This window comes from Porites lutea, chromosome 2 (assembly GCF_958299795.1).
Source record: "Porites lutea chromosome 2, jaPorLute2.1, whole genome shotgun sequence".
NCBI lineage: Eukaryota > Metazoa > Cnidaria > Anthozoa > Scleractinia > Poritidae > Porites > Porites lutea.
The window spans coordinates 40857616-40885428 of record NC_133202.1 but is presented as its reverse complement, the minus strand read 5'-3'; the positions used below and the strand labels follow the sequence as shown (position 1 = coordinate 40885428).

The window sequence follows — 27813 nt, the reverse complement described above, 5'->3', positions numbered from 1 at the left end:
TTACGTTCACAAATCTGTTAGCCTATCATTTTAGCATTAAATTTGACCAACATTTTGTGGAGCGATTTCTACGGTCACGATTGCCTTCAAACTTGCAGACATAAAACTAGAGAGCTCTGTGGCTTATTTGCTGAAGTAAGGGAAAAATCAGTCGTGGGATTTCGAAGTTATTTTCATTTTTCGTAAAAATGAGGTTTTAAATATATGCTGATATCTCAAAAGTTTTTATACCCATAAGAAGATAAATAACATTTTCTTGAAGTTCCATCATTATTTGTTAAGGATGCCAAAAATCGTAGAAATCGGTTGAATCTTTCATTCTGAAAAACGCGAATCAAAAACATAACCAACACGCATATAAATAGGACCGGGCCACCTTAAAGTCACCGTTCCTTTTTCGAATTAAAATAATCATAGTCACATTCCTTTTAAAACTAACCACTTTGAAAATACAAAGTGATTGCTTCAGCATAAAGCGCTCTCGACAGCGCCCAACAGATTGTAGCCTTCAGCTGACTTTACCCATATATTATCACACATGGCTTTGAAATGTGATAAAAGATTCGAAATTTCAGCCATCTTTGGTCGATAAAAAAGTCTTCAAAATGTGGGTACTTCTGGGTACTTAGCTTGTACAATATTCAGGACTTCATTTTGCTGGCGTGAGGTCACATTTGGAAGATTTCGTCATATATTCCGAAAAATCCTGAATATTCATGACTTTGTTCTTGGTCACTGAACACTCTGTGATGGGAAGACTAATAGAAACCATGAAAATAAATGTTTGTATGTGGAAACTTCGCTCTTAAGCCATTGAAAATCAGAGAAATCATTTCAAATAACGAAATAATGCATTTTTTTTACTTTTACTGGAAATCGAATGAGAAAAAAGCCGACGAGAAAACGACCATATTTCACGATGGAATCTGCAATGACTGCGATATTGTGTGATGCTTCCGGAAAAATACATCATGGGATACTATTTGATCGTCGTCTGTATTGGTCCTGTATCTTCCTTGTAGTCTTATAATTCCTGATCGCCAGATATGATGTATATTTGAGGGCTTGAATTGTCAATGGTCGATCGCCAAAAGGAACTAATTAACGTGATTGTCATGAGCCCTCTTGTCCCTAATTGAGCATGTATCTAGTTTTCTTACTAGTAACTTTCTTACGCGCTGACACTTCCCTATTTTGTAGGGTTAAGTATTCAAGATCAGTCATTTTATAAACCTTAACGCAAAAATTAAAAAACAAAACAAAACAACAACCTTTTTTTACTAAACCCGTCGCGATTTTATGCTGTGTTTCAAAATTTCAGAGGAAAACTGGTCTGGCTTTTTTCGGCAGCTCGTAAACCAGTGGATTCCAAATGGAAACAAGGCAATCAAGGTTATCCCACCGACATTGACATCAAGTGATGTCCTTCAGGCAATTAAATGCCTAAGCAGCAATTTTAAAGATGCCCTGCAACAGAGCAGAGATCAGGACTTCATCATGTTACCCAAAATATTACCACATTTGAAAGAGGCATTGGAGGTAACTAACAAACTTGTCATTTACTCTAAATAAATCTTTCAAAGGCCTTCCACAGATTGCCACAATTTCTTCTGAATAACTTATTGTTTTAAAACTATTAAGGTGTTTCGATACAGTTTTTCAGAGACCATACCGATACTTTTCAATCGCTTTAAAAGTGCCGATTTTATCCTTGTCTGATCGCTATAAAATTTTCACCAGTGATGACTATAGATTGGAATTGGTCAAAATGTAGGTTTTAGTAAAATCGGTATTATTATGACAACAATAAAGAAAAAACTTTGAAACTGACAAAAGTCAAATTTAGCGCGATCTAGACCGGCTACTGAGAATCCAACACTAGGAACTTAAAGTTTGGTGTTTAGCAAATAACCTCCGTACTAAGAAGTAAAAAATTCTGTATGTTTGAATTCGTCTAAAACGAAAATATATTTCAAACCTAAAATTTTCAAAACGCACTGTAGTCTTAAACCAAAACAAGAACAGGCTCAGCTGACTACATGTAGGTCAATGAAATCGACATGTCACGGGCGTTTTAATTTGCTAAATTTGGAACAAGTGGCCGAATTAACGGGGTGAAATTATAACAGAGTCTAAAGTTTGGGATTTTAAAATGTGGTCGTTGGCCGTATTAACGGGTGATCGCATTAACGGTTTTTTTAAAGAAAATGTATGGCCGTTTCGCGGGCCGAAAAAAAGCGGCCGTAATAACAAGGTGACCATATTAACGAGGTGGCGGTAAGGCGCGGTCCTACAGTAGCTCAAGCTGATTTAAAAAGATACGCATTTCTTCAGTTAGTCTACGATTCGTTATTTTACAACTTAATTTCACAGATGGGCCATAAACTGATACCAGAAAGTGAACTCGAGAAAAATCAACTGGTCATGGCTGATGGACACGCATGCCTAGGAGAAATGTTGCTCTTTCTTGGTGAATCTGAGGAAGCGAGAAAAAATCTGGAGATTGCTTTGCGTGGTTACAAAGACCACAGCGGTCCAGAGAATATTCTTCTGGACAAAGCAAATATGCTTCACTTTCTTGGAGAGGCGTACAGAAACAGGTATAGTAGGTTTAGTCATAATACTGTGATTAGCCCGCAGCACTTAAGGTGTCTTATAAGCTATTGTAATGTGACACCGTTCTGAAGGAGTGAAGGTTTTTCCACGGACTCATGGCTTCAAACAGCTGGGTTTCTTTTAGGCACAGACAGATCGCACACACACTCCTCGATCTGCATAATTCTTCATATCCGATCCTACTCAGCCTCATTCATTGATTGCTAAACAAAACGTTAAAGGCATTGAACAAAAATAGGTTTAGAGGATGATTGAAGGCCGTAAAAAAGGTGATAAGGAGTGGAACTGGTTTTTCATAAATTAGACTTAAGTACTTGGCATAAATTCAAATTCTCATGTTAGTTTGAACTTGTTCTTTAAAGCAATCTTGGGGACCCTTCAAGAGGGGAGCGGTATCTTAAAAGAGCACTGAAAGGAAAAGAACAGTATTGCAAGGGAAAAGCTGACCATCAAGTTGCTTTCACCTTAAGAAGTCTTGCAAATGTCTTGAACGAACTGGGAAAACACAACGAGGCTATGTGAGTGTCATAATTGTATGTCTCGTATTATTCACCTACGTAATAGAGTTCGGGTTCTTTGTTTTGAGTCTAACCTCACAATAGAAGTTAATGACTTGATATAAGCATTATTTCCTTTGTAGTGACTTCGCAAAGAGAGCTGTTGATATCCATTTTGAAGGCGGTTACGAGTTCAGGCAAGAGTATGGCTACAGCCTGAGTACACTGGGATCGTCGTATCGTTACTTGGGTTGGTATGTGCAGGCGGAAAAATACCTGAAAGACGCTCTCAAGATTGCCAGATCGGTTGATTCGCCCAGCAAGCTAAGGGTAATAGTTTTACATCGTTGTGCTCAATTTTTTAACATGCATGGACACATTCAGATCAAAGACAGATCACCAGCAAAATGTTACTTTAGCCAGACATTGATTATCATGAGATTCTATCACCCCACATGCTTCTAATTTCACTCTTTCATCCTGGTATTTTTCAAGTTGTTCAAACTCATTTTTATGTATCCTACTATCCCGCAAGGTATAGAATTAATAATAATAATAATAATAATAATAATAATAATAATAATAATAATAATAATAATAATAATAATAATAATTGTTATTATTATTATTATCATTATTTATTATCATTATTATTTCAAGCTTACCAGTAAAGCTATTTATGTTGTAGTGGCCTATACACCTTCGAATGGTAGGAATTTTACTGAGGGTTTCTTTAAGATGGTGGGAAATCTTGTTCGATCTCTTGATAGTGAATCAAAATAAATCATTATTTTAGGCGACCTCAAAGATGTTTGGTTTCTTCCGCATGTCATCCTCTTCGTATTTTACTTGAAATACCAGAATTACAAGAGTAGCTTTATATTAACCCAGACGCATTGTTTACAGATGGGTGAAACTCTTAGTCGTCTATCTTCGGTTCAAAGAAACTTGGGGAAACTTGACGAGAGCATCGATTCGTTGACGGAAGCCAAAAAAATGTTTGGAAACAACGATATTTACAGCGCTATTATACTATCAAAGCTGAGTGTCGTTTACCGCCATAAAGGAGATTTAAAAACCAGTTTGGTTTATGCAGAGAGGGCGAAAGAAATCACAGATAAACACCATGGCACGAAAAGTCACCCTGGTAAGTGCTCGCCAGTTCTAGGTGATACTTAACCCACCCACCCATCTTCATAGGCGATATGAGACTGACGAGAGAAGAGGCGAATGACTGGAAACAAACTTACGCTAACTTTCGCCGTCCCGACGTCCCTTGCACATAGAGGTCTGGGTAAGAACCATTTACCTGCCAGTTCTGATTGATACTTATCTTATCGGATGTCTTAGTAATGATCAGCGGATGATTTTCTGGTACGCATGCGGGCATATTTGTAGTAGGTCCTTTCATTCTCGACCCCGGTGCTTACGGGTTTGGGAATGCGTAAGCTCTTGGAAACTCTGCGCAGGATTAGCCAATCTGACTATTTGGGCCTCACAGTGCATGCTCTTTGATCCAACCAAAACTTTTTGCTCGTTTTACATCTACTTCATTTCGAAAGTCTTGTGCTGCTTCGGTATTAGAACTGAAGAAATTCAGTCAACGGCCTTGAAGAATTTTCAGGTATTCAAGGCTCTTGAGGTAGCTGCTAAGAAAATACCGTTAAACGTTCCCAATCACGGATTTGAGACTCGAAGTTTGCATATGCTTGACAGTTGATTAAATATTTCTGTGGACTACTTCACGAGGCGCTAAGTGAAACCCGAATGGCTTTTTAAGATAAACGTATCGAAATTCCAATCAAACTTTTCAAAATATGAATTTAACGTTCCATGGTTGTTTGTGAACATTAACACGTCAGCGAAGCTGCTTTGAAATGCGATATCGTGGGAAAAGAAGACAACTATAAATATCTCAGTAGTCGCATTGTACACGCATCACTGTAGGGAACGATTTCCTTTTTCTGTTTTTTTTTTCTTGCATATCTGTTTTTGGGCAATTTACGACAAGAAGCTCAAGTTTTCATTCATACTCGGCTACTTCGTGTAAATACGATAACGTGGAAGTCAAAAAAAAAAATCAGTAATGTGTCATGCCTCTTAAATTATAGCTGGCAAAGATGTCGGTGTATTTTTATTTTATTTTTTCACCTTCAAATCTTTTTCTGGTTCAATTTTCGATATGTATCTTAGCTATTTTATTTGATAATTGGAAAATCCAGTAATTCTGCCTAATTAGTCGTGCAAATGTTGTTTTGGAATCGCTGAAATCAAGAATCGGACGGTCGTGTATGGCAAGCCAAATGTAGCAATATTCAATTCCTTTAATTTATATGTAGTTTTGTATTATGTGTTCAACCATGCGTTTAATATTCAACTGATATTCAACATTCAACGCGTTATTCAATATTCAACTTCGCCTTCAACATTCAACTATTCATTTTATATTCAATTCTTTATTCACCCATTCAATTATCTATTCAACAATTTCAACCATTTATTCAACATTCAACTTTAAATTTTTAAAACATTCAACTATTCATTCAACATTCAACTATTCATTCAACTCTTTTGAGCCCTCACTACTTCTGGTCAGTGACACAGATCATTGCTTGTTAAAAACATGGCGGCAGCGGCTAGATTGCCCGCTACGGAAATAGAAGCTCATGAAGATGACACAGGACTCCACTTCGATGTGGAGTCTGACTTTCCAAGGTTTCTTGACTCGGTTGTTCAAAGAACTTACCAGATTTCCCAGACGAAAGTGGATGAGGAAATTGTGGAGCAGCATATTGTCTTTGTCGATCAAACAGTGCGTTTGCTTCGTATACCCAGGTATACCCCGAGACAGCAGCTCGAATATTAACGCCTATGACAAAGACACCTTATATTAGATAATCTCTCATACAATTATACCCATACAATTGTGTTGGGAGACACGGCTGCTCTGGCTAAACATTGCTGCAGGGCTGATAAGACATCACTGAACGCTGATGAGAGATTATCTAAGGTTTCTTGGTCATAGGCGTTAATACTCGAACTGCTGTCTCGGGGTATACCTGAGTATACGAAGCAAACGCACCGTTTGATCGACAACGACAATGTGCTGCTCCACAATTTCCTCATCCACTTTCGTCTGGGAAATCTGGTCAGTTCTTTTAAGAACCGAGTCAAGAAACCTTGAAAAGTCAGACTCCATATCGAAGTGGAGCCTTGTGTCATCTTCATAAGCTTCTATTTCCGTAGCGGGCATTCTAGCCGCTGCCGCCATGTTTTTAACAAGCAATGATCTGTGTCACTGACCAGGAGTAGTGAGGGCTCAAAAGAGTTGAATAAATATTTACCGAGCCACGAAGTGGCGAGGTAAATATTCCTAAAGGCACTATTCACCGAGATTGAAAAGAATAATTGTTTTAGTATACACACACGAAATGATCTCCGCAAAATCAGAGAGGAAACCATTAAAAAACACGATTTGATTGACAGATTAGGTCAGCGAGACATGCGAAAGTTTAAAAATAGATCTTTGTAGAATTTTAAAATATGGCAATTCACAAGCTTATCACTTCGCAAACAACAGCGTAATGACTTACATGGAACCGCTGAAAGTTTGAATTGTTTTCTTACCTGAGAAGAAAAGAAGAGCTTTGTTGTTTTCTGTTGACTCGCCAAATTTATAACCGAAAAGGTTTGTTGTGTCGTTCTTCGCATGAAGTGCTGACAAAAATAGCGATTCGGTTCCTCGAGGTAAGACGTTATCTTCATGTAGCATTCTTTCTCCTATTTACTTGAAACGTAGAATTTCTGGAAACATTTGCTTTCAAATTTGTTTGTCATAAATAAACTTCGTTTTTGGGCCAATTTGTTCTTGTTAGGAAACGCTGAGTGCACGAAACGGTCTCTTCCAGGCGAATAGACGGGAGTTGTGAACAATCCAGCGACCACAAAACTCAACTACAGTAAATGGAAAAACGCCGTTTTCAATTCTTCGAAGTCTTTATTGCCTGAAAAAAGTCAACCCTAGGATTTTGTCCACTTTTAAAAGAGGTACACCAAGCGCTGTAGACTGCATTATGTTGCGGCCACTACTAAGCTAACTGAGTTCGCAGTCATTCGTTCGCCGTTGACTAAGTACGTCCTCTCAAAGTCCTCGACGGCTAAAAGCCAGTATAAGAGAATTATCTCCCCTTCTTAGAAGGAAATGTACGTACATTTCCTGGTTTAGGACGGGCCTAAATATCATGGCCAGCGCAACGTTGTTTAGAGTTTAATCATAACTATAACAAAATTGTCAAATCTGATTGGCTATCAATTGCCCTGATTTCAGCCTTAATTGGACAGTTTAATAGGACAGTACGCGTCATGCCTAAGTAATTGGACAGTACGCGCCATCACACGCGCGCTTAAATGGCTTTTTTTTTTCACTGCAAGCAAAACAAAATTTTGCATTTGTTGTGTTTTGATTTAAAAAATAGCCTATTATATCACAAATTTTGTTAAAGTTATGATTAATTGGTAACAGAACTTCGTGTCGTCCAATTCGGTCTGTAATCATACTCGTGATTAAACAAATCGGACTCCCGCTACGCGGTCGTCCGATTTTGTTAATCACTCGTATGATTACAGACCGAATTGGACTCCACTCAGTCCTGTTATCATTACAAAGACTTATAAGTTTTACCCCTTCTTTTATTTCTCGTCAATCTTAATCTTGACCTAAACTTCCTACATCTTGAAACATTGCCGGAACGCAAAGTGTGCAACTACATATAAACACATGTAAATCAACGTCACAATTCATTGCTCACAATTACCTGTCATTTTTGACAGCTTTCAGTCGAGAAAACCGAAGATTGGGATACCCGCCTTTATTTGACAACTGTCCGCCAAAAAGACCAAACAAAGAAAGGGGAAAAAAGTCGACTTTTTTTTATTTTGAAGAAAAAGGAACAAAGTTGAAAAAACTCGACAAATGTCTTTTTCCAGCTTTTTTGTGATTGGTGAGATATAAATATTACTCAAGAAAGTTGGTTCACTTTATATCGAAGACAAATCCTAAAAATATCTGGCATTTCATGAGAAAAGGGGGGACTTTTCTTAGGTTTCCATAACGGCGAGTCGAAGTTAAAGATTCCGGATTCCGTGTTTTAGTACTACCGGATCGCAAAATTTTCCATTTTCTCTGACCTTCTCCTCTTGTGGTCTCTAATTAGAGAGCTTGCTGTTAAGCTAATAAAGCGTGTAAGATGGTTCCACTGCCTTATCTTCTTTGTTTCTTGTGAAAAGTTATAGCCATCGCACTGTTGAACCTTGGCCAGGCACAAATCGATACGGGGAATGTGGAGATTGCAGAAAGACATCTAAACTGGGCACTGAGGATTTACAAAGAAATTCATGGGGAAAATCATCGAATTATTGCCGCCAACCTAAACTACCTAGGATATGCCTATCTGCAAAAAGGGCAGGTTTTAAAAGCAAAAGAAACTCTGGAAGAAGCGGTAAAGATAATGGACAGCTATTCTCCTTCACATCAAGGTAATTTGCCTCTTGAGAATAATGCAATCAGACGTAGTGTCATGAACGTACAAAATAAAATTGATTCCCCGACAGCATGCAAACCTATGACATTTCTTGAGGCTACTGTTCACACTTTACCTGATAGCTTTTACGCCGGCATGAAAACCTTACTGGATAGGGCTTCTATTCACGGTGATTTCGGCGCGATGTAACGGAGCGAAAGCTGCGCCGCGCCGATCTCTTAAGTGGAGAGTCACATATCGGATACATTAAGTTTTCGTACTATACCGGATAGCAGTAAGGATACACAATACATAACTAATAACCTTTATAACCAAGAAAGTTAATTCGCGCTGTTTCACACGTAGTAGCAATTTTTCCATCTCGTTCCATTCGGCTATAGTGTTAGCCAATTTTTCTGGGGTTGAATCCTCAAGGACTGTATCTATAGTAATTTCAGAGAAAAAATAGCATAAAATTCGCTTTCTTGTGTTAACGTCCTCCATAAAAAAGTGAAATTAGGAAGTTTCTTGTCATAGCCGTGCAAAGTTAGACTTGCCGACAAGTCGAGCTCAAAATTTTCACGAGCGCGAAGCGCGAGCGGTAGATTTTTTATGTTCAACTACCGGAACTGGAAATGAGAAGCGAAGGACTTTGAAAAAGCGTCTAGTGCAAAGTTGTTGTTTTGCTATTGCTGTCTGGCCGTTTTTGTTACAGTTGCTGTCCTCATTGCTTACAGGTCCGCAATATATGTCTTAGATAGGTGTCCCTTCAAAGAGAGTTTTCTAAAATGACAAATGAGGAACGGTAGGGATCAGTTGTATAGGTGCAAATTTTGGGGTGGTAAAGAGAGAGTTTAGAAATATTTTCGTTTTTTTTTCGGCAGAAAAAGCAAATTCACTGAAAAGGCTCAGCAAAACTTGTTTAATCCTTGGAGAGACCGTCAAAAGTGCTGATTTAGCAAACAGTGCTCTAAAGATCTACAAGGAAACTTTTGGAAACATGATGCAACACAGAGAAGTATGTGATTAACTTTCTTCCTCATGTGTCTCTAAGAAAAGTTAAGGGCGTGTTATAGTAGTGCTAACGGTGATTTCGTTCACTTCCCGACGCTTTTGTATCAGATTCCACAATTTGTTTGTTTTAGGAAATTAACGTAAAACATATCATTATTGATTAAATGTGTGGCTATGCTTAAGGTATTCTGCGAATGCCGTTTCATTTCTCTCCGCCGTTGGACGTTTTGTCTTCCGTGATCTAAAGCAACGTGAGAAGGCTTGGAAAGAGTCCTCCATTCCTGTCATATTTTCCTCAATCCTGAACTCCCGACATGTTTTATGGGTTTATTCCTACCTGATCGAGCATTCTCTTTTAAAAGCTTTAAGGTTCGCCGTCGGATTTCCTCATCGTTGAAGACATCTGGACACAGTACAAGAGGGAAAATGCCTCAAATAGCGTGTGTTCGGTTGAAATAAAGGTCTTTTGTCGATACCTAAGAAAATGCAGCTCACTTTTGAAACTGGATCTTTTTTCGTTAAGACAACATCATAAAATCACCAAATCCCTTGTCCCGTTCATAGTTCCAATCCTAATTCTGTTGCCTTTTCCCTCTCAAATCCCAAATTTCGGCCTCCACATTTTTTAAATATTAATCCCGATCCCGAAAAATTCATGGTAGACATTGTATTGTACAACACTGTGTTACAGGTGAGGAAATGTAAGCTGAGGATTGCGTACGCGTGCTCAAAGCTTGGACTTTTCAGCAAGGCCAAGGAATATCTTAAAGGGGTTGAGCTTGGTTTTTCTGAGGAGGATAGGGCCCATCCAGAGTATGCTGTATTTCTTCGAACAAAAACTGAAATAGCATTGGACAATCTTGAATTTAGCTGGCCCACGGATGAAGAAGGCATTCAAGAAATCTTCACAGAGGCGGGAAGAGATCTCAATAAAGCAGATGAAATAATTCAACAGTCTCTTGGTAGCGATCACCAACAGTATGCATTCTTGAAGCGAGAAAAAGGTCGTCTGTGCGTTCTTTCGGGCCATTACGAGAAAGCCTGTAAAGAGATTGACTATGCTCTTGCTATTGCTAAGAGCTACCAAAGGCGTGACTTAGAGGCTGGCTTTTTACTTATTCGAGCAGATGCTGAAGGCAAGCTTCAGATGTCCAATGAAAGGAAGCATTCCTTGGCAGCAGCAGAGCAGTTGCATCGCGATACTTTGGGTGATAATCATCCAATTGTTGCCACCACACTACAAAAACGATGTCAGAAAAATGTTGATCAGAAAAATCTTACTCTGGCGGAAGAAAATCTGGAGGCAAGCGCAAAAATCTGTGAGATTCTTAAAAGCAACTTACGATTACAATTACAAAGTAGTAATAGTGATTTTCTAACCAATTACAGTTTGGACCAACACCCTATTTTAAAGCGTCAACAGCAGCTAGAAAGGAGAATAAGCCGCAGTTCTTCTGGGGCATGGTTTCGTTGATCAAACACATTAACTTTACTCAGACGGGGCTTTTCTTTTGTCTCGTGGGACCGGGGAGGGGAGCTTCAGAGGCCCCTCTCTATATCTTTAAAACTACTCGTGATACGGCCACCAAAACTACACAGAACATTATGCTCATCAGTTCCAACATTAAGGTATAATTTGATCGTCACAGTGACGTGATGACTGATGTCATCATAAAGTCATATTGTTGAATTGATTGACAGTAGTTCTGTCCCGATTGTGCTCGGTAACTTTTGAGCAACTTTTGGCGTTTGGAGCAACTTTTTGCGGTTCTAGCAACCTTGAGCAACTTTTACCTTTCTGAGGAATTTTTGAGCAAAATATTGGTTTAGTGAAAATATTAAGCACGAAAAGTCAATAGTTTCATAATTTCTTGAAGGGTTATCAACCTTTTGAACGCACATATAACCTTTACCTTGATGTTTCGCAGGCCAAAAAAGGCATTTAAACGTGCTTAAGAGGCTTGAAACGCAGTCAGCACATAAATAAACACAAGAAAACGCTAGAGGTAAGTTAAAATAGAAATGGAGTGTACAGTCTGCGAATTTACAGAGCAAAGAATATTTCGCCTACAACCTCTTATAAAATGTTCGTATGAATAATTAATTAGCTTAGTAGGGTAGTGTTCACGAGCTATCGGCGTCCTAAAAGGCCTGAAACACGACAGCACACAAATAAACACAAGAAAATACTAAAGGTAAGCTTAAAAGAAAAACTTTAATGAACATTTTGCTTTCATTATAGAGAAAATGAATAATAAATTAGCTAAGTAGCATAATGTTGTTCGGGGCTCTCATTCTGAGCTTGCGCTACTTGTGGTTAGACTTCAGAGAATTATTTGCGAGCAACTCTTTAAAGCTGTGTTTCAAGCTATTTTTCTTGACCCATGTTAGCGATTATTGTGAAGAACGAAAAATAAAGCTTTTAACTAGCGTTTCAAAAAAAATATCAAGAAATTTGGGTGGCAAATTTTTTTGCAACTTTTTGACATTCCAGTGAGCAACTTTTCAGCATTTCACGAGCACAATCGGGAAAAGCCTAATTGGAAGAGCCCAAATTTAATTAATAAAAGTAGCCATAAACCGAAACTGAAATAAAATGATAAAATCATAAAGTTGGCCACAATTTTTAACGATAGCAGTGACGCTATGATGACGTCATTTATTATTAAAGCTGGAACAATACAATTTTGAATTAATTAAAAACATTCCATTTTGCTGAAGACCATCGAGGAAATCTTTGTCGAATCTCAGTGAGCTGCGAAAAACACATAGATTTAAACAGAAATGAAGATATATCTGCCGAGATTTTTCAAGAGTCAGTGCGCGGTCTAGAAAATAAAGTCCTGAGTTTTGTCTTTGGCCTATCATGGAAACGTTTTTGTAGCACTTTAAGCTTGAAAATGAAAACAATCACAGGTTGTTCGAAAAACTTCGGGAAGTCTATGATACAAAGGTTCATGCTGAGATTATTAAAAAAATTACTAGAATTTAAAATCTGGCATTAAAAAGTGAAAAGAACTGAGATTTATCAAAATTAACTAACGGGCTGAAAAATGGCCGAGAATTTAGATGAAAGCTAAGGTGAGAGTTCAATACTCCCATCCAGACTCTCATGTAGAAACTATGTTTTACAATAACTGAGCGAATCCTCGCGCACTGGATTGGTCGAGAGCTATGGTCTATGAGAGTATAGACCATGGAAATGACGTAACATGTCATGCGTGATTTTCCGAGAAACTTCGCAGGAAACTAAAAATAAATGTCATTGTAAAAAACGAATCGACCGTAATTTTCCATGATCTACACTCTTATAGACCATAGAAATGACGCTAGTAAATGTTCAAAAAAATTTGCAGTGAAACTACTCGCTTGCGGCTCGTGGTTCCACTTGAGTTTTGAACATTTTAAGACGTCATTTCTATGCTCTATAAGAGTGTACACCCTGGAAAATTGTGGTCGATTTGTTAAATAGACCAAAGTAACACTCAGATATAAAAAACGCAGGTCTAAAAGGCCGAATGGTGAATATATAAGTTCTTTCTTCCATCAAGAAGAACATTGAAAATTAAAATAGATCCGGTCCCGTAGATCACATGTTTAGAAAAACGGCGAGTCACTGTTTCCCAAACACTTATTAGTCGCTCAACTTTTGTTATTAAGTAGTTATAACCAGGAGCCCGTAACGGAGCTCCTGGTTATACACTTTCAGTTATCCAGAATTGTAAATGATTTTGTATATATCTTGGTCGGTTTAGAAACGTTCTATTTGATTTTGATTATACTAATACATCTTTTTGTATTTAGCTCACATGTATTTTATCATTTTATTTAGGAAAATGTTAATAGGTCAGTATAGGGCCAAACTCCACTTTTTTTAGATATTACACGCGAACATTGATAAGGCATTATATTATATTATGTTATGCTATGTTGGCTACCTTGATGAAAAGAACCACAGGGTACCCACACAATCTACTATGTGTATAAACCATTATACAGTGAATATATTGAATTTACTGTTTGCTCTAACTGTAGCCATATATTCCGGGGGGTGGGGGTACTCAACAAATATTTATACAGGGAGGCTCCGCCCCGAGGTCCAACCCCTTACCCTTTTAAAAACCATTTTTTGCGAAAAAGGTACCCCTTTTGTATACCTTTTATTGACAGATAGTACCCCTTCCACATACCTTGTAGAACGTTTTTTGGACTTTATAAAGCCATAAAATTCATCTGTAAGCCAGCTTTGGGCCCCTTCACAGGCCCAAATGACAGATTTTCCTACCCTTTCGTATACTTCAATGAGTAAAATCCCTACTCTTTCATATAGCTGAAGCCAGAAAAAGGTACTCCTTTCGGGCGGAGCCTCCCAGTACATTATAGGGAGTACCCCCTCCGGGCCATATATCCGCTAAATATGTATATGGATCAACGCTAAATAAATGCTTTCTTTCCTTACCCTCTGTGAATTGGTGCCATTTGCCTCAGAAATATTATTTTGAGCGATTTTGAGTTCTTAATCTCATCTTTTGATTTTGTATGTGAGAAAGGTTGTTGCTTGTAGTGATGTAATAGTGAAAAAGCATTTTGGGCCAGTACAATAGTCAATGACCGCTACACTCATGAATTTAAACATGTCTACTCAGTTGAAGTGACTGAAATGTCATAACAGTTTTTCAACAAGACAATTTTTTTTGCGATTAGATTATTGTGAAGCTTGTATTCTATGTGCTTGTTCACGTTACAGCCTGCGCGAAACCGCGTTGGTTACTGATGACTATCCCAACCATTACTCACACTTGAGTAACTACTCTACATGTGTTATGATTCCCTCGCTCTTGGGAGGGGAGGGACGGGGGTTCCCATTTGAAAGTAAGAGGGTACTCCAACCTCGTTCCCAGGGCTCCTTTTTCACAAAATGGGGTAGAAGTTGGAGTCACTCCTCGCCGGGGGGGGGGCGAAGTTGCAGATTTTGGTCTATCCAAGAGCCAGTATCTTTTTTGCTGTAACGATATTCCTCATAAGGTTGTGCGTAAACGGATATCTAGCTGAAGAGAAACAAAGGCCTTCATATTGTGCTGGAATATGGGCTCCTTTAAGGTTAAACAAAGCCTGAGCCACACACAGAATAGTCTCTCTGATGGTCTCCTTTACGTGCGGGAAAATAGGAAGCGCGGAGAACGCGCATGATCTGTCTTGGGAGCCTGGAACAGGCGACTTTCATCACTCCAGGAAGTGTTGTTTAGTTTGGATTACTAGTGCCAGGTTTCATGTTAAGAGAAAGTGAAAACTTTACCGGTATTTTGTAAATGGTACAACTCAATCCCGTTACTGTTTAATTGGCGTATCGGCCTTTTTGGGAGTCCTGTATCAATAGTATACTATGTTGGAAGATAAGCCTCGTTGAAAGTAAGCTAGTGCTAGTAGCTAGTGCCTAGTCTATGACGTCACCCATTGTGATAACCTAGGGAAAAAAAAGTGCCTTCCTCCATACTAATTAAGTGCCTAGTCAGTGTCTTCCTGCATACTAATTCGGGATAGGTTTACTAATGAGCGGCACTCTACTACAATAGGAACAATAGGCTAGGCTTGCCTAGACTTGCCCGGTCTCTTTTAACCCTGATTGTAGAATCTATTCTATCTTCCAAATAAAAGCGCGCTCTCCGTTCAGCATATTACTCTTGCAATCGCTTTGCTAAGGAAACAAGTTTGCTTGCCTAACTAAAAATTCGCTTATAAACAAAACTCAGACGCAAAAAATGGAGCTCAAACTCTTTATTTCAATCTATTGCAAACAGGGCTCTCGCTATAAAATTACTTTATCTTGATGTCTTGTTACACGCTCTGTTAACCAGTAGTAATTTTCATCTGACTCATGCCTCTTTTGTGTTCTCGCAAATTAAACAATCATTCATTCTACTAGATATTTTACTTACACCAAAAGCTACACTAACATTTTTATCGTTTTTAACTATTTCCTACCACAAGCTTTTTTAGCATTATAATTCTCATTCTTTTACTAGGTCTTTATCAATAAATTTATCCAGATGGTTTAATCTTAAAAACAGTCACTGCCTATTTCACTGGGACATCGTATCACGTCTCCCCCTTTTTACACTGCCTTGTTTTGAAACTCCTCTCCTTGCATGCAGTCTAGCGAAATTTTACCATCTTTATCCTTGTAAAACACGACTCACACACAGGCAACTCTTTCAGACTAAACTCATCGTCATCACAAAAAGAACGATATATCATATTATGAATACTTAACTTCGATTCCTTACCTCCAACAACCAGATTGCTAGCTCAACCAGCACTCAGCTCCTGAACTCAACTCCAGTTTTCTTAACAAGAAGAACGATCGATCATACTGAAATTGTTGTTCCGACTCACCGATTTCGATATAACTCCGAGCTAAAGCTGCTTACTACAAATCCATCCCAGCACACTACGATAACCGCCACTCCATGAATACTTCGACACCTGGCCTTGAGAAGACAGATTTCTACGCTTTATAAACACAATTTCAACCCTCATGGCCGCTCATATCCTTCGAAAGTTTGACTGCTATCCCATCAATCATTGCGACACCTTTCTCGTACGTCATTGGCTCGCGTCATTCAGGCGTCAAATTTAATTTACGCATTTTTCACTCTTTTCTTACGTTTACCCTAGAAGAGCCATTTCTTTCCTGACGTAAGTATTTCTCCACGGAAATTCTCCTCATCCCTTATAATTGTTTTTAATTTTGGGCCTCCTTATTTCCAGGACTGACCTTTTTTCACTACCGGCATTTTTGAAGAAACCCCTTTGTTTTCGTGGTAAGATATTGTCACTTTAGCTTAATTAATTTGTTACTTTAAACTACCCAACTGGCGCTTTCCGCTTTACCGTTATAATTCATTTCTTTTTTATTTATCGTTTTCCAACTCTATTTACATACAAAGAGAGTATATTGTTCTGCTCAAAGTTTATTTGTTTGTTTTTCCTTTTTTGTTTGTTTTTTTTTTTTTCTTCTTCTTCTTCTTTTCTCTGTCTCTCTCTTCTCGACTACCTCCCAGCCATTTCTCTCCTCTCTTCCTTTTTTCTCCTCAAGGACTCGACACAGAGGATGTCGGGCAAAGGCTCGGCGCCGGGTTAGAAACATCCTCGCTCAGTTGTGCTTTGCCCCTGATGATTCACAACATTACAGGAACCTTAGTGTCGATGCATCCTTTTTCTTGCCATACCCGGGTATTCCCATTCTCCTTCACACTCTATCTATTCTTCTTCTGCTTCCTTTTTCCTGTAATGACAATAAGACAATTTTTGTCATAACTTATGGCGCTAATTAATAGTTAATTAACTATAACTATAACTATCATTCATTTTATTTCATTTTATTATTATAAATTTTTATTGTTATTTTTATTGTTATTGTTTTTGATTTTTGATTTTTGATTTTTGATTTTAGTTTATTTTTTTTCCTCCTCTCTCTTCTTTATTTTTAACTTTCCAAGAGGTTGACATGACTGCTTTGCAGTTTGCCGGTCCCTCTTTTCCCCTTTCACCTTCCTATCATCCCTCTTATTATTCTACCTTCTAACCCCTCATCCTCTTATACTTATCCTAACTCTATTTGAGGTTGACATAGCTGTTTGACAGTTTGCCAGTGCCTCAATACTTATTCTTTTATTTTTCAACTAATATATTTTATTTAATCCTATCCTTATTAGAATTTCAGTAATTATTACTTTCTACCTAATAAATTTTTGCACTTCTTTGAGGTAGACATAGCTGCTCTGCACTGCAGTTTGCCCGTCCCTCATTATCAGTGCTAATCTTAACATCTAACTTTTCTGTTCTGTTTGTATACACACAACACCCTTGTATACACACACCCTCCCTGCCCACCTTACCCACTATTTTAGTGGAGACTTGGGAACCCTTTCATTAGGGATTCCATACCACACCTGTAATGCCACAAAGGTTGCTAGATATATCTACTGTCCCTTTTTTTTTTTTTTTTTACAAAAAAATACGGTCAGGTGATACTGGTCAGCGGATACTCTGTTTTGACAGCTGTCAATTGATGACAACGTTGATGTGCAATCAGCTTTCTCCTGGGCTCCCAAAGTAGCTAGAAAGTGTGAGAGTAAACATTGGTATGCCTGTGGTGCGGACGGACGGGCAGCGAGCGGGCGGGCGGGCGGTGTACGGTCACGTGATAACCAAATTTTCTGCGATGGGTAGATTTACTTACCCATGGTGCTCCGCAGGCGCGCTTCGCGCGCCAGAGCTCCGCTATAAATAAATATATAAATGAATAATGATTTGAAGGTAGCACATCCACAAAGTGGTTCTTCGTCTACCTGATTCCTGGTCGAATTGGAATTTGGAAATGTTGGTTTTTGAGGAGAGAGGTAAACCGGAGTACCCGGAGAAAAACCTCTCGGAGCAAAGGAGAGAACCAACAACAAACTCAACCCACAGATGGCGTCGACGCCGGAATTTGAACCCTGGCCACTTTGGTGGGAGGCGAGCTCTCTCACCACTGCGCCATTCCTTGATCCCCAAAGTAATAACTGTGGTAAATTCATCATGTTTTAGAATCGAGTCGAAACAAAAACTCATAAAACTTGTTTAGCATGCCTAAAATCGCAGGAAAAACAAACTCAAAAAAAATAAATTTTGACTAGCTGACACTTAGCTTAATGCATTTTGAAATATTTCCAAATTTTTAAGAGCTAAACTGTGATTGGCTGAAAAGGTTTTACGTCACGGAAATCGTTTTGCCGCTCGGGTTCAGACGTTATTTTTCGGAGGGAGAGAAGGGACGACCGGAAATATACGTCTGCGGTTCGCAGGCTATCGACCACCACGAAGGAGAACGGAGACTGATTTTAAGTGTCCGATCAGAAACAAAAACTTGAATAAATTGTCGCAATTTGCTCACCCTCGTATAAAACGGCCTTAAGGAATCAAAATATTCGTCTCGCAAATGGCGCAGTAAAATTGCCAAAGTTAAGGGTCATTGTTGTTTTTTTCATGAACAGAAAGTCCATCGTCAAACATACTGAGATAAAAGGAACGCACATACATGCAATGAATCTTACTGAAAAAAGATACCCTATATTAGTTAAGAAGGCGATTGTTCCTTTTGTCTTTGGGGAGGGTGGGTAGAAAGTCATGTAGTGTATAAGCCGCACCCGTGGACAACCCGCCCCAATTAAAAAAAGTAAGCTGGGTTTGCTTATTCTTCAGGGCAAGCTCAGAAGAGCGGCATTTGCACAGAAATGATAAGACGAAACGTCAGAGCAAATGACACGGCATAAATGCTTTGTCTGTAACCGTCCTAGGATTTGTCCACATTATCGTGTGCTCTCTGAATGTTTCACACCTAGATTATGCTTCTTTTTATGCTCAATTAATTTGTAAGTATTATGCGCCAGTAGTTTCACTGTTACTCCAGCATATGTTTTTGCCTCACGGTTATATGCTCAAAATTATGCCACCATAATTTGGACAAGCCTAAGTGTAAACAAATCAAGGAAATACATTTACCAATATAGATTGATATAGATATCCAATGTTTTATCAGGTTTTATATAATAATTGTAAATGATCTGTGCGATTTTCATGATTTGTATACTTCACTCTCTGTAACGTTTGTTATGTATTTTGAAAGGGCGAAATAAAGACATTTATTATTATTATTATTATTCCTGGGCATCCTCCTTTTCTTCATTCCTCGCACTGTATCTCACTTGACTTCCTTACGAATTTTACCAATCACGAAGCAAAATTGCTGTGTTTACGATAGCATTAATTTGGGTCGATCCCACATGCAAAAGGTTGGCTGCGGTGCGGCAAGCTAAAGGGAGTCCAATATAAGCCGACAAAGCCAACGACAGAAAAATAGGCCTACATAGTTGTTGCTCTTTGTAACGAAAAGAGAGGGAAGAAAGTCTTCCGAGAATTGAAGTTATTGAAGCAGGGTACTAATGCCTAATTTCGTGAGGTGACGGTCTTCTGCAAGGTCAAGCGTACAAATTGATTTGCCTTCGCATAATTTACCGCCTCTCACTTGAAATTTCCAATCGACATCAGTGTTCCAGCAAGAAGAAAAGCCAATCTCTTAATGAGTTTTATTTCAACTTCGAAACATCTTTTGTTTGGTGGTCAGTTGGCGATGCCATTTGCATGTAATCCTTTGGATTACAGTTGATTGGATTCAGTGTTTTCAAAGAATCGAAGACTCGCCCCAGGGCAGGGTATTTACTATTGATTGTAAGCTGTTGTTTTTCACAGTATACTAGCCATTACAACAGAACAGTTTTCAACGTTTAAAGCCAAAATGCATTTTAATTAAAGGTCATTTCTATCTTAACCATTTTCGTTATCTTGTTTGTTTTACAATTAGGTTAGCTTTTTAATGTATTTTTTTTAAAACAGAGATACATAATTTGTTTGGAAGCTAATTTTGTATTAAATTCAGTTGAGCCGATTACTAATTTGACCTTGATACTGCACGCAATTAAGCCAGCGGTAATTGTTTTGCAACGGCTCTATAGTAGGGGGAAAATTCGGTCAAAACCCGTACATTACAGGCTATCGACTCGTTTGTTTCTCAAACCACTGCAAACGACATCTCACTGATCACAAACAATTTGAAAACCCGTTTTTGCCGCTAAAGTGGTCTGCTGAGCATTACTGTGGCTTTGATATCTCTTTCATCATAATAACCGTCCGAACCTTAAAATTAGTAAAGTCAGTAGTCATCGATGGGCATCTTACATGAGAAAGCAAGACTCATTGACTGTTGAATTCATTTTGCCGCTCTTTACACGGGAACTGACACATATCAAAGTATAAAAATGTGTGCCGACTCTGGTGCCCTGTGACAAGGGTAGGGTCGCCTCGCTCTGATCCCGAAACCATAAAGTTCGCATACTGGCAATAGGCCTCTTTAGCCTGTATGTTTTGTTTTCGCAAAAAGGGGAGGGGGAGGGGGTGGATGAAAAGCGCGAAAGCGGGGAAAGGGGAAGGGGGCGCCCGCTATAAGAGCCGGTTTTTTGTATTGCGGCCACAATTTTCTCAACTAATCCGACAGCGTCAACTGTCAATACGTGACCAATCAAAAGTAGGGTGCTTCTCAGCGTGGTCCGTACTACTTTGTTTACCGGAAATTGTCTAGACTACGAGTAGTCCCCCATTTTTCCTCCGGGATAGTAGAGCGAGCGAAACGCGAGCACGCGTGAAAACCACCCAACGCGAGAAAAGGCGACACGCGGCGCTCTACTATATGAACGCCTGGAACAGGCTAGTTCCATGTTAAACAGACTGCATGAAAAGATAACGAATGTTCTCGTGTTGAAAAAAATATTTCACTCGCTTGCGCTGCCTCAAATAGCTTTAGCTAAATGCAGGCAGTGTGTATGTTTAGTGTACTTCTTTGCTTTTTAATAAAATTGTTGTTGTTGTTGTTTTCAGTTTTTTTCAACAACAACAACAACAACAACTTTATTGACTTTATCTTCGACATGAAGATTTCAGTACCAAAACAATCATAAATGAAAAAAGCAAAATAAAAGTTAAGTAAGAAAGAAAGGGACAATTGAATATCATCATTAAAGAACTTTACTTGGCTATGAACGGCTTCTACGTTACTCGTACGGTAAGAAAGTTTAATTAGAGTTCGGATGTATAACAATTAAGAATATTTTCAATATATATAAGTCGCACTGAGATTTATGATGTTTTCATTGCACATAGACATGATATATAAAAATAGTGCTTTGCAAGACATATTCGTAACATTACTGTATCTTCGCTCGGCCATGTAATATATTCTATGTATACAACATACAATCCGTGAAAACCCTAAAAAATCTACTAGATACGCTTCTTCAAATTCACTGTCGCCTCGCTGTGAAAGTTCACATACCATTGCCCATGATCTTCCAAAGTATTTCTACTGAAGTGACCTATTCTCTACAAGTGGTTACAACAACAACTTTTATTAACCCCTTATATCGTTGATGCAAGTTGAATAATAGCTATTATCGAAATCACTGTTCTTGGTGGGTTAACATACAAACGAGGCGATAACCTTATCCTGGTTTGGTTTTGACCTTTTTAGCCTCGTCTGCCCTTTAGCTTCTTTACAAAAGAGTAACCCCACTCTATAGCAGTTTGTAATGGTTGTCGTAAGGGGAATGTCGAGGAATGTCAACGTCACAGTCTAAATGACCACCTGAGTTCAACAATTCAGCTTCGAACAAAGTGAGGTTTCTTTCTATTGAGAAGAAACATTAAAAAGGAGCGTGATTTTAAAAGAATAGAAGATTATGAGAATTCTTTAAAAGATGAAATGCCTTTAGGCCTGTTGGCATCAATCATGGAAAGCGCCTGTCTTCTGCTATTAATGGCTTCTTTAGAAAACAACCTCCTGACGCCCTTTTGATTACCCCTGAGGCGCATGTTCTTCCTTGAAGATAGTTTGCTTGCAATTCACGCAAATGGAATCGCCAATTGACCACAAAAGAAAAGAATTTCGTGGTTGAAAATAAAAACTCATTAAGAGATTGGCTCGCCTCTCTAGTCTACTTGCTGGAGCGTGTTGAATGAATCTTTCAAGCGAGAGGGTTATTTTAAAAAACAAGTAATTCACGAAGCAAATCATTTTGTGCGCTTGATCTTGCAGAAGCCACTTCATCCCACGAAAGGTAAGTCACCGGCTGACTTCAATACTTTTCCTCGTTTTAGTTTTACAAGGCACCTAATCGATGAATAGACCAACAACCATATAAACAATTTGTCTGTTATTGGCTTAAACTGCTTGCATAAACAGGTTCCACTTTTCTATGGTTTAACTAGGAGCGGCCCTCCCGAAGAAGAAGATGATGTGGGACTAACCCGGATTTATAGCTCGTAAACACTGCTGCAGCGTTAACAAAATTCTGCTTCGTGATTGGTCAATAACAAATAATAATAATGATCATCGCAACTCGAGCCTCAGCGATACAAGACTCGAAGTCATGTGGATTAGTCCGCGTCAAGCAAATTCGAACTTTTCTGTTCTTGTTGGTGTGTTGCAAGGCAGCTACCCCGTTTCTTGAACTTTAGAATTGACCCCGCCGATGCGTTATTGAAGGTTTATTTTGCATTTCGCAATGACCCAACAGTATAAATAGCTTAAACTAGCAAGTAAACATTATAGAGATTTTTTAAAGATTCCCCATTTGAAGCTTCATACTTTTAAAGATTTCTCATATTGAACATTGTCGCTTTTAAAGATTCCCCGTTCCAGTTAATCGACGTTCGTCATTCCCCATTCCCAATTCCTAATTCCCCGTTCTACCATTTTTTCTCCTTCACGGCAAAAATTAATGATTGAACTGAAGAGCTAATAACGATTACAACCGTTCGGAAAGTGACTGCATGCATCGAATTTGGAAAATCGCTGACTAAACTGTAGCTCAGCTATGTTGCTTTCGTGTCATTAGCCTGATATCTATAATTGCAGTAATGAGAGGTCATTAAAAGAGCAAAAACAGAGCAAAAAGAAAAATAGAACAATTCAGACAAAAACAAAAACTTCTCTTTGTTTTTCAAGAAGAATGGATCACTGCTCACACTCATTATCCTTTTAAAGTCTTATTAACTTGACCCCATAAATATTTTATTGTGGAAATTCTAGATCACGAAGCAAACCACTCGTAGAGAGCCTTCCTCCACGCTCGGTTACCGAAGTTTTCGACCTTAAAGCCTCGCCCGTCGCCCTTCTTTACAAAACAGTTACTGTAGGGTCAACTGCAGTCACAGCTAAGTCGAAGTCACAGTTATTCTTTACTGATCATTTTGGCAGCAAAAGGTTTGCAGTTACAGCTACATGTTGGTGTTAGATAGATAGATAGATAGATAGATAGATAGATAGATAGATAGATAGATAGATAGATAGATAGATAACTTTATTTAAACACGGTTAAAATTCCTTCAGCATGTACAAAAAACCTAAGACCTATTATACCTAACTAAACTAACTCTGATTAAAAATATATTCATAAAATTTTAACCACCTAGCCGATTTACAAATAAAAGCTGCTTTTCAAGGATGCCGTGTAAAACTGTATTCATGTATGATCTCATTCAAAACTGTTGCGACACAGTTTGCGTTTAAAATCATGTAAAGAATCTGCAGATCTTAAATCATGGGATAGGCTGTTCCACAGCTTAGCTTAGCTATAGGCGAAACTTTTTTTTAAATAAGTGGTACGGGGCAGCGGAAGGACTAATTTATTTTCAGTATTCCTCAATCGATAAGAAGTTATTTCGTCACGAGATACAAATTTAGATGTTAGATAGTCGGGAGTCATCCCATGTACGGTTTTATACATCATAATAGCCGTCGATACTTGTCTTTGGTGTTTAAGCTTACGCCAACCCAGTGCCAGGAACAAATCGTCCACATTACAATCAGAATTAGCGGACATTAGAATACGGGCTGCACGATTTTGGAGCCTCTGCAGCTTATCGGAGAGACCAATGCCGCAGTTGCTCCATACGACATTACAGTAATCAAAATGCGGTTGAATTAAACTGTCGTAAACATTAATTAATACATTAAAAGGAATAAGATGTCGTATTCTTTTAATTGCACCCAAAGCAGAAGCAATCTTTTTACAAATACTCTGTATGTGGCATTCCCAGCTTAAGCTTAAGTTTTGGTCAATATGCACTCCAAGAGATTTTGCCGTTGACACTTGCATCACGGGATGGTCGTTTATCATAAAAGAAGGAGTTTCAGAAAGCTTTGATAGCTTCTGCCTCGACCCAACTAACATAAACTCAGTTTTAGTCAAGTTAAGGGTCAGTTTGTTAGCCGATAGCCATATATACACCTTGTTTAAATCGTCGTTAACGCAGTCATTTATGAGTTTTAAATCTGCGCTGGCGTAGGTTAGGCTGGCGTCATCGGCGTACATTCTAGGTTGTGAAAAATGCAAGCAATTAGGTAGGTCATTAATATACAGTAAAAACAATAAAGGTCCAAGAATTGTTCCCTGGGGAACACCACATGTAACTAATTTTGGGTTTGACATTGAGCAATTAATTTGGCAAGTTTGGGTACGATTGTTTAAATACGAAGTAAACCATTCGTGACAGGAACCGCGTAATCCATAATATTGTAATTTCGTTAATAAGATATGATGATCAACTGTGTCGAAAGCCTTTTTTAAGTCTAAGAAGACAACGGCATTGACAAGGCCACGATCAACGTTCACTGCCCAGCCATCGGTAGCTTCGAGTAATGCGGTTACAGTAGAATGTAAAGAACGAAAACCAGATTGGTAACGGGATAGAATACGATTCTCAGTAAGATAGTGATATAACTTGTCGTAGACTACCCGTTCAAATACTTTGGCCACGACTGGGATCACCGATATTGGTCGATAATTGGTGGGATCATTTCGTTTACCAGAATTTTTATACAATGGAGTAACCCTAGCCGACTTCCACTCATCGGGAAAAATTCCTGTCAACAGTGATTGATTAAATATTAAAGTAAGAGACTCGGCAATTAGATCAGGGCACTCCCTTAATAATTTAGCTGATATACTATCTAATCCAGCGGCCTTTGATTTACAAAGTTTTGAAAGGAGAGAATAAATATGAGCAGATGTTATTTCCTTGAAGACAAACTCCTTAGAAGTTCCACAAAGAAACTCTTTGTAGGTGGTATCAACATTCGAAACATTTCGACTAAGCCTTGGTCCAATCTCAATGAAGAAAGTGTTCAACAATTCAGCAACTTCTGCTTGATTGCTCGATTTTAGTCCCTGATATTGTATTTCATTTATTATTGTTTTATTAGATTTGCGGAAAGTCAATTCATTGATGGTCTTCCAGGTCTTACGTTGATCACCGGCATAATTATTAAAAGAATTATTATAATAGGCCTTTTTAGCAGCCTTGATTTCCTGATTTACTTTATTTTTGACCTTCCGGAATCGATTCCAAGAGGACGCATCCTTAGTTTTAACAGCGTTTTTCTTTAGCCGGTTTCTGAAATTCATTCGTTTTTTCAAATTTGTGGTAATCCAAGGAGACTTGGTGGGACGGGTGCGTTTAGTTTTCACAGGGGCGTGCTTATCACAAACACTTAGAAATAATTCTTTCCATTTTTTCCACATGTCATTGGGGTCGTACAGTTCTTTGATATCGTCCTACGGTTGCGTCGAAACATCATTACGGAAATTATTGCTGTTGAAGTGTTTAAATTGTCTATAGCTGATCAAATTGATTCCTTTAGAAACAGGCGGGATTGAAATTTTACGGTACGCGTAAACAAGACTGTGATCGCTTATACCCACATGTGTGACCCCAGAACAGAGAATATTGTCTTGGTGACTGGTGAAAATAAGATCAATTAGGGTACTTGTTTTAAGCCATAAATATCGGTAACATTTAACAGAGCCCTTGCATTTAATGTTTTCGCTGGACAGCAAATCGCAATTCATATCACCCATAAGATAATGTTCAACATTCTCGGAATCAAGTCTTGCTAACAAGGAGTCAATATTCGAGAAAAGGTCTATAAGTGAATTTGGCGGTCGGTACCACGAGGTAACAACAAAAGGTTTTGAGTTAGGTTTTAAAATTTCAATCGATAAGATTTCTAAAAGTTCGTTATCTAAATCCTCGCGGACTACGTAATTTATATTCGAACGAATATAGAAGCATACACCCCCACCAAATCTCCCATTAACGGTCCTGTCACGACGGATGACATTTTAATCCACAATTTTAACATCCTGATCAGATATACTCCCGTCGAGTCTCGTCTCATTAATAGCTAGTATATCAATGGGTTGACCATCTAATACGATACGAAGTTCATCTATATGTTTCAATAGACTTGTAATATTTAAGCTAGCCATTTTAAACCCACGACCCTTGGGAAATATAAAATCAGGATTCGAATTGCTCCTGGCACTAGTTGTGGTGGTAGAATTAGGTGTCGCCACAGTTGTTACCGCCAGAGTGGTTAATGATAACATAGACTGTGGTGAGGGACACCTAAAATTTAATTATTCAGCTTTCAGCAAAGGTAGATTTCTTAAATTACAAGAGCCATTTATAAAGGTCTAACGTGATATAGCAAAAAATAAAACTTGAGACTGAAATGCTTTAATGAGGCATGTCGGCTTAGATCATGGAAAACTGACGCCCTTTTAACCCGGGGTTGCAATCGATGGAATCGATAATCGATGACAATCGATATCAATCGATACCAATCGATATCAATTAATCGATTGATATTGATAATCGATGACCAATCGATGTTGAAGATTCGTGTGGTTATCGATTGGTATCGATTATCAATGCCAATCGATAGATAAATTGGTATCGATTTGTATCGACTAGTTGTAGATTGGCGGAAACGGAATTGACACTTTGTACGCAGTAAGTGTAAACACCATTCATTTTCATGCCAGCAGGAGAACAATCTCTTCTTCTTTCTCTTTAACGTTAACGGCCCGTCCACGGGAAGTCGGTTTTATTTTTGACAAATTAAAAGTTTGTTCCATGGGCCAACCGTTTGACCTCAAAAAACGGAAAGTTTTAATTAAAAAAATTCACTAACACTGCAATATCTGCATGTAGTGGCCAAAGAGGATCCACGAGCTCGGACTGTAGATGGCCCGGTTGTCCACGATGGTTCACAACTTTAACCCTATTCAGACTGGGCTTTTTTGGTCAATTTGTGACTGGGGGGGGGGGGGGGGGGGGGGCTCCTCGGACCCCCCCTCTGTATCTCTGGAACCAATAATGCTAGGGTCATGAAATTTACACACAATGATCATCTCCGTACAAAGAAGCCCCACACCCAGTTTTGACTTGCCACGCCCAATGATGACGTCACAGTGACGTCATATTCCGATTTTTCACTGTTTCTTATTATTTTTCCATTTAGATACGTAAAATATCAATAATATTGGTAAAGTCATCTCTTTGTTATCCTTTCTTATGAACTAGTAACAAGGAAACACTTGTACAGCGAGAAAAAGCAATAGGAAGCAATAAAATTTAAAATTTGAAATGGTTGTTCGCCATTTTGGATCCGCCATCTTGGATTTCCGTTTTTTTGTTAAAATTATAATTTAAAGCAACTTTCAAAGGGG

The 27813-nt window shown here is 38.5% G+C and overlaps 2 protein-coding genes across 3 annotated transcripts in view; both read left to right on the top strand.

The window, feature by feature from the left end:
- LOC140928627 (small ribosomal subunit protein eS24-like) overlaps positions 1–27813 on the top strand; it is a 391602-nt gene that overhangs the window by 148441 nt on the left and 215348 nt on the right. The gene's annotated exons all lie outside the window — the stretch shown is intronic.
- Positions 2385–14071, top strand: LOC140928629 (uncharacterized). The gene is made up of 7 exons (XM_073378404.1): positions 2385–2600; positions 2979–3134; positions 3257–3443; positions 4020–4260; positions 8400–8648; positions 9517–9650; positions 10338–14071. The coding sequence occupies exons 1-7, from the start codon at positions 2425–2427 to the stop codon at positions 11118–11120; spliced, it is 1926 nt and encodes a 641-aa protein (XP_073234505.1). The 5' UTR covers positions 2385–2424; the 3' UTR covers positions 11121–14071.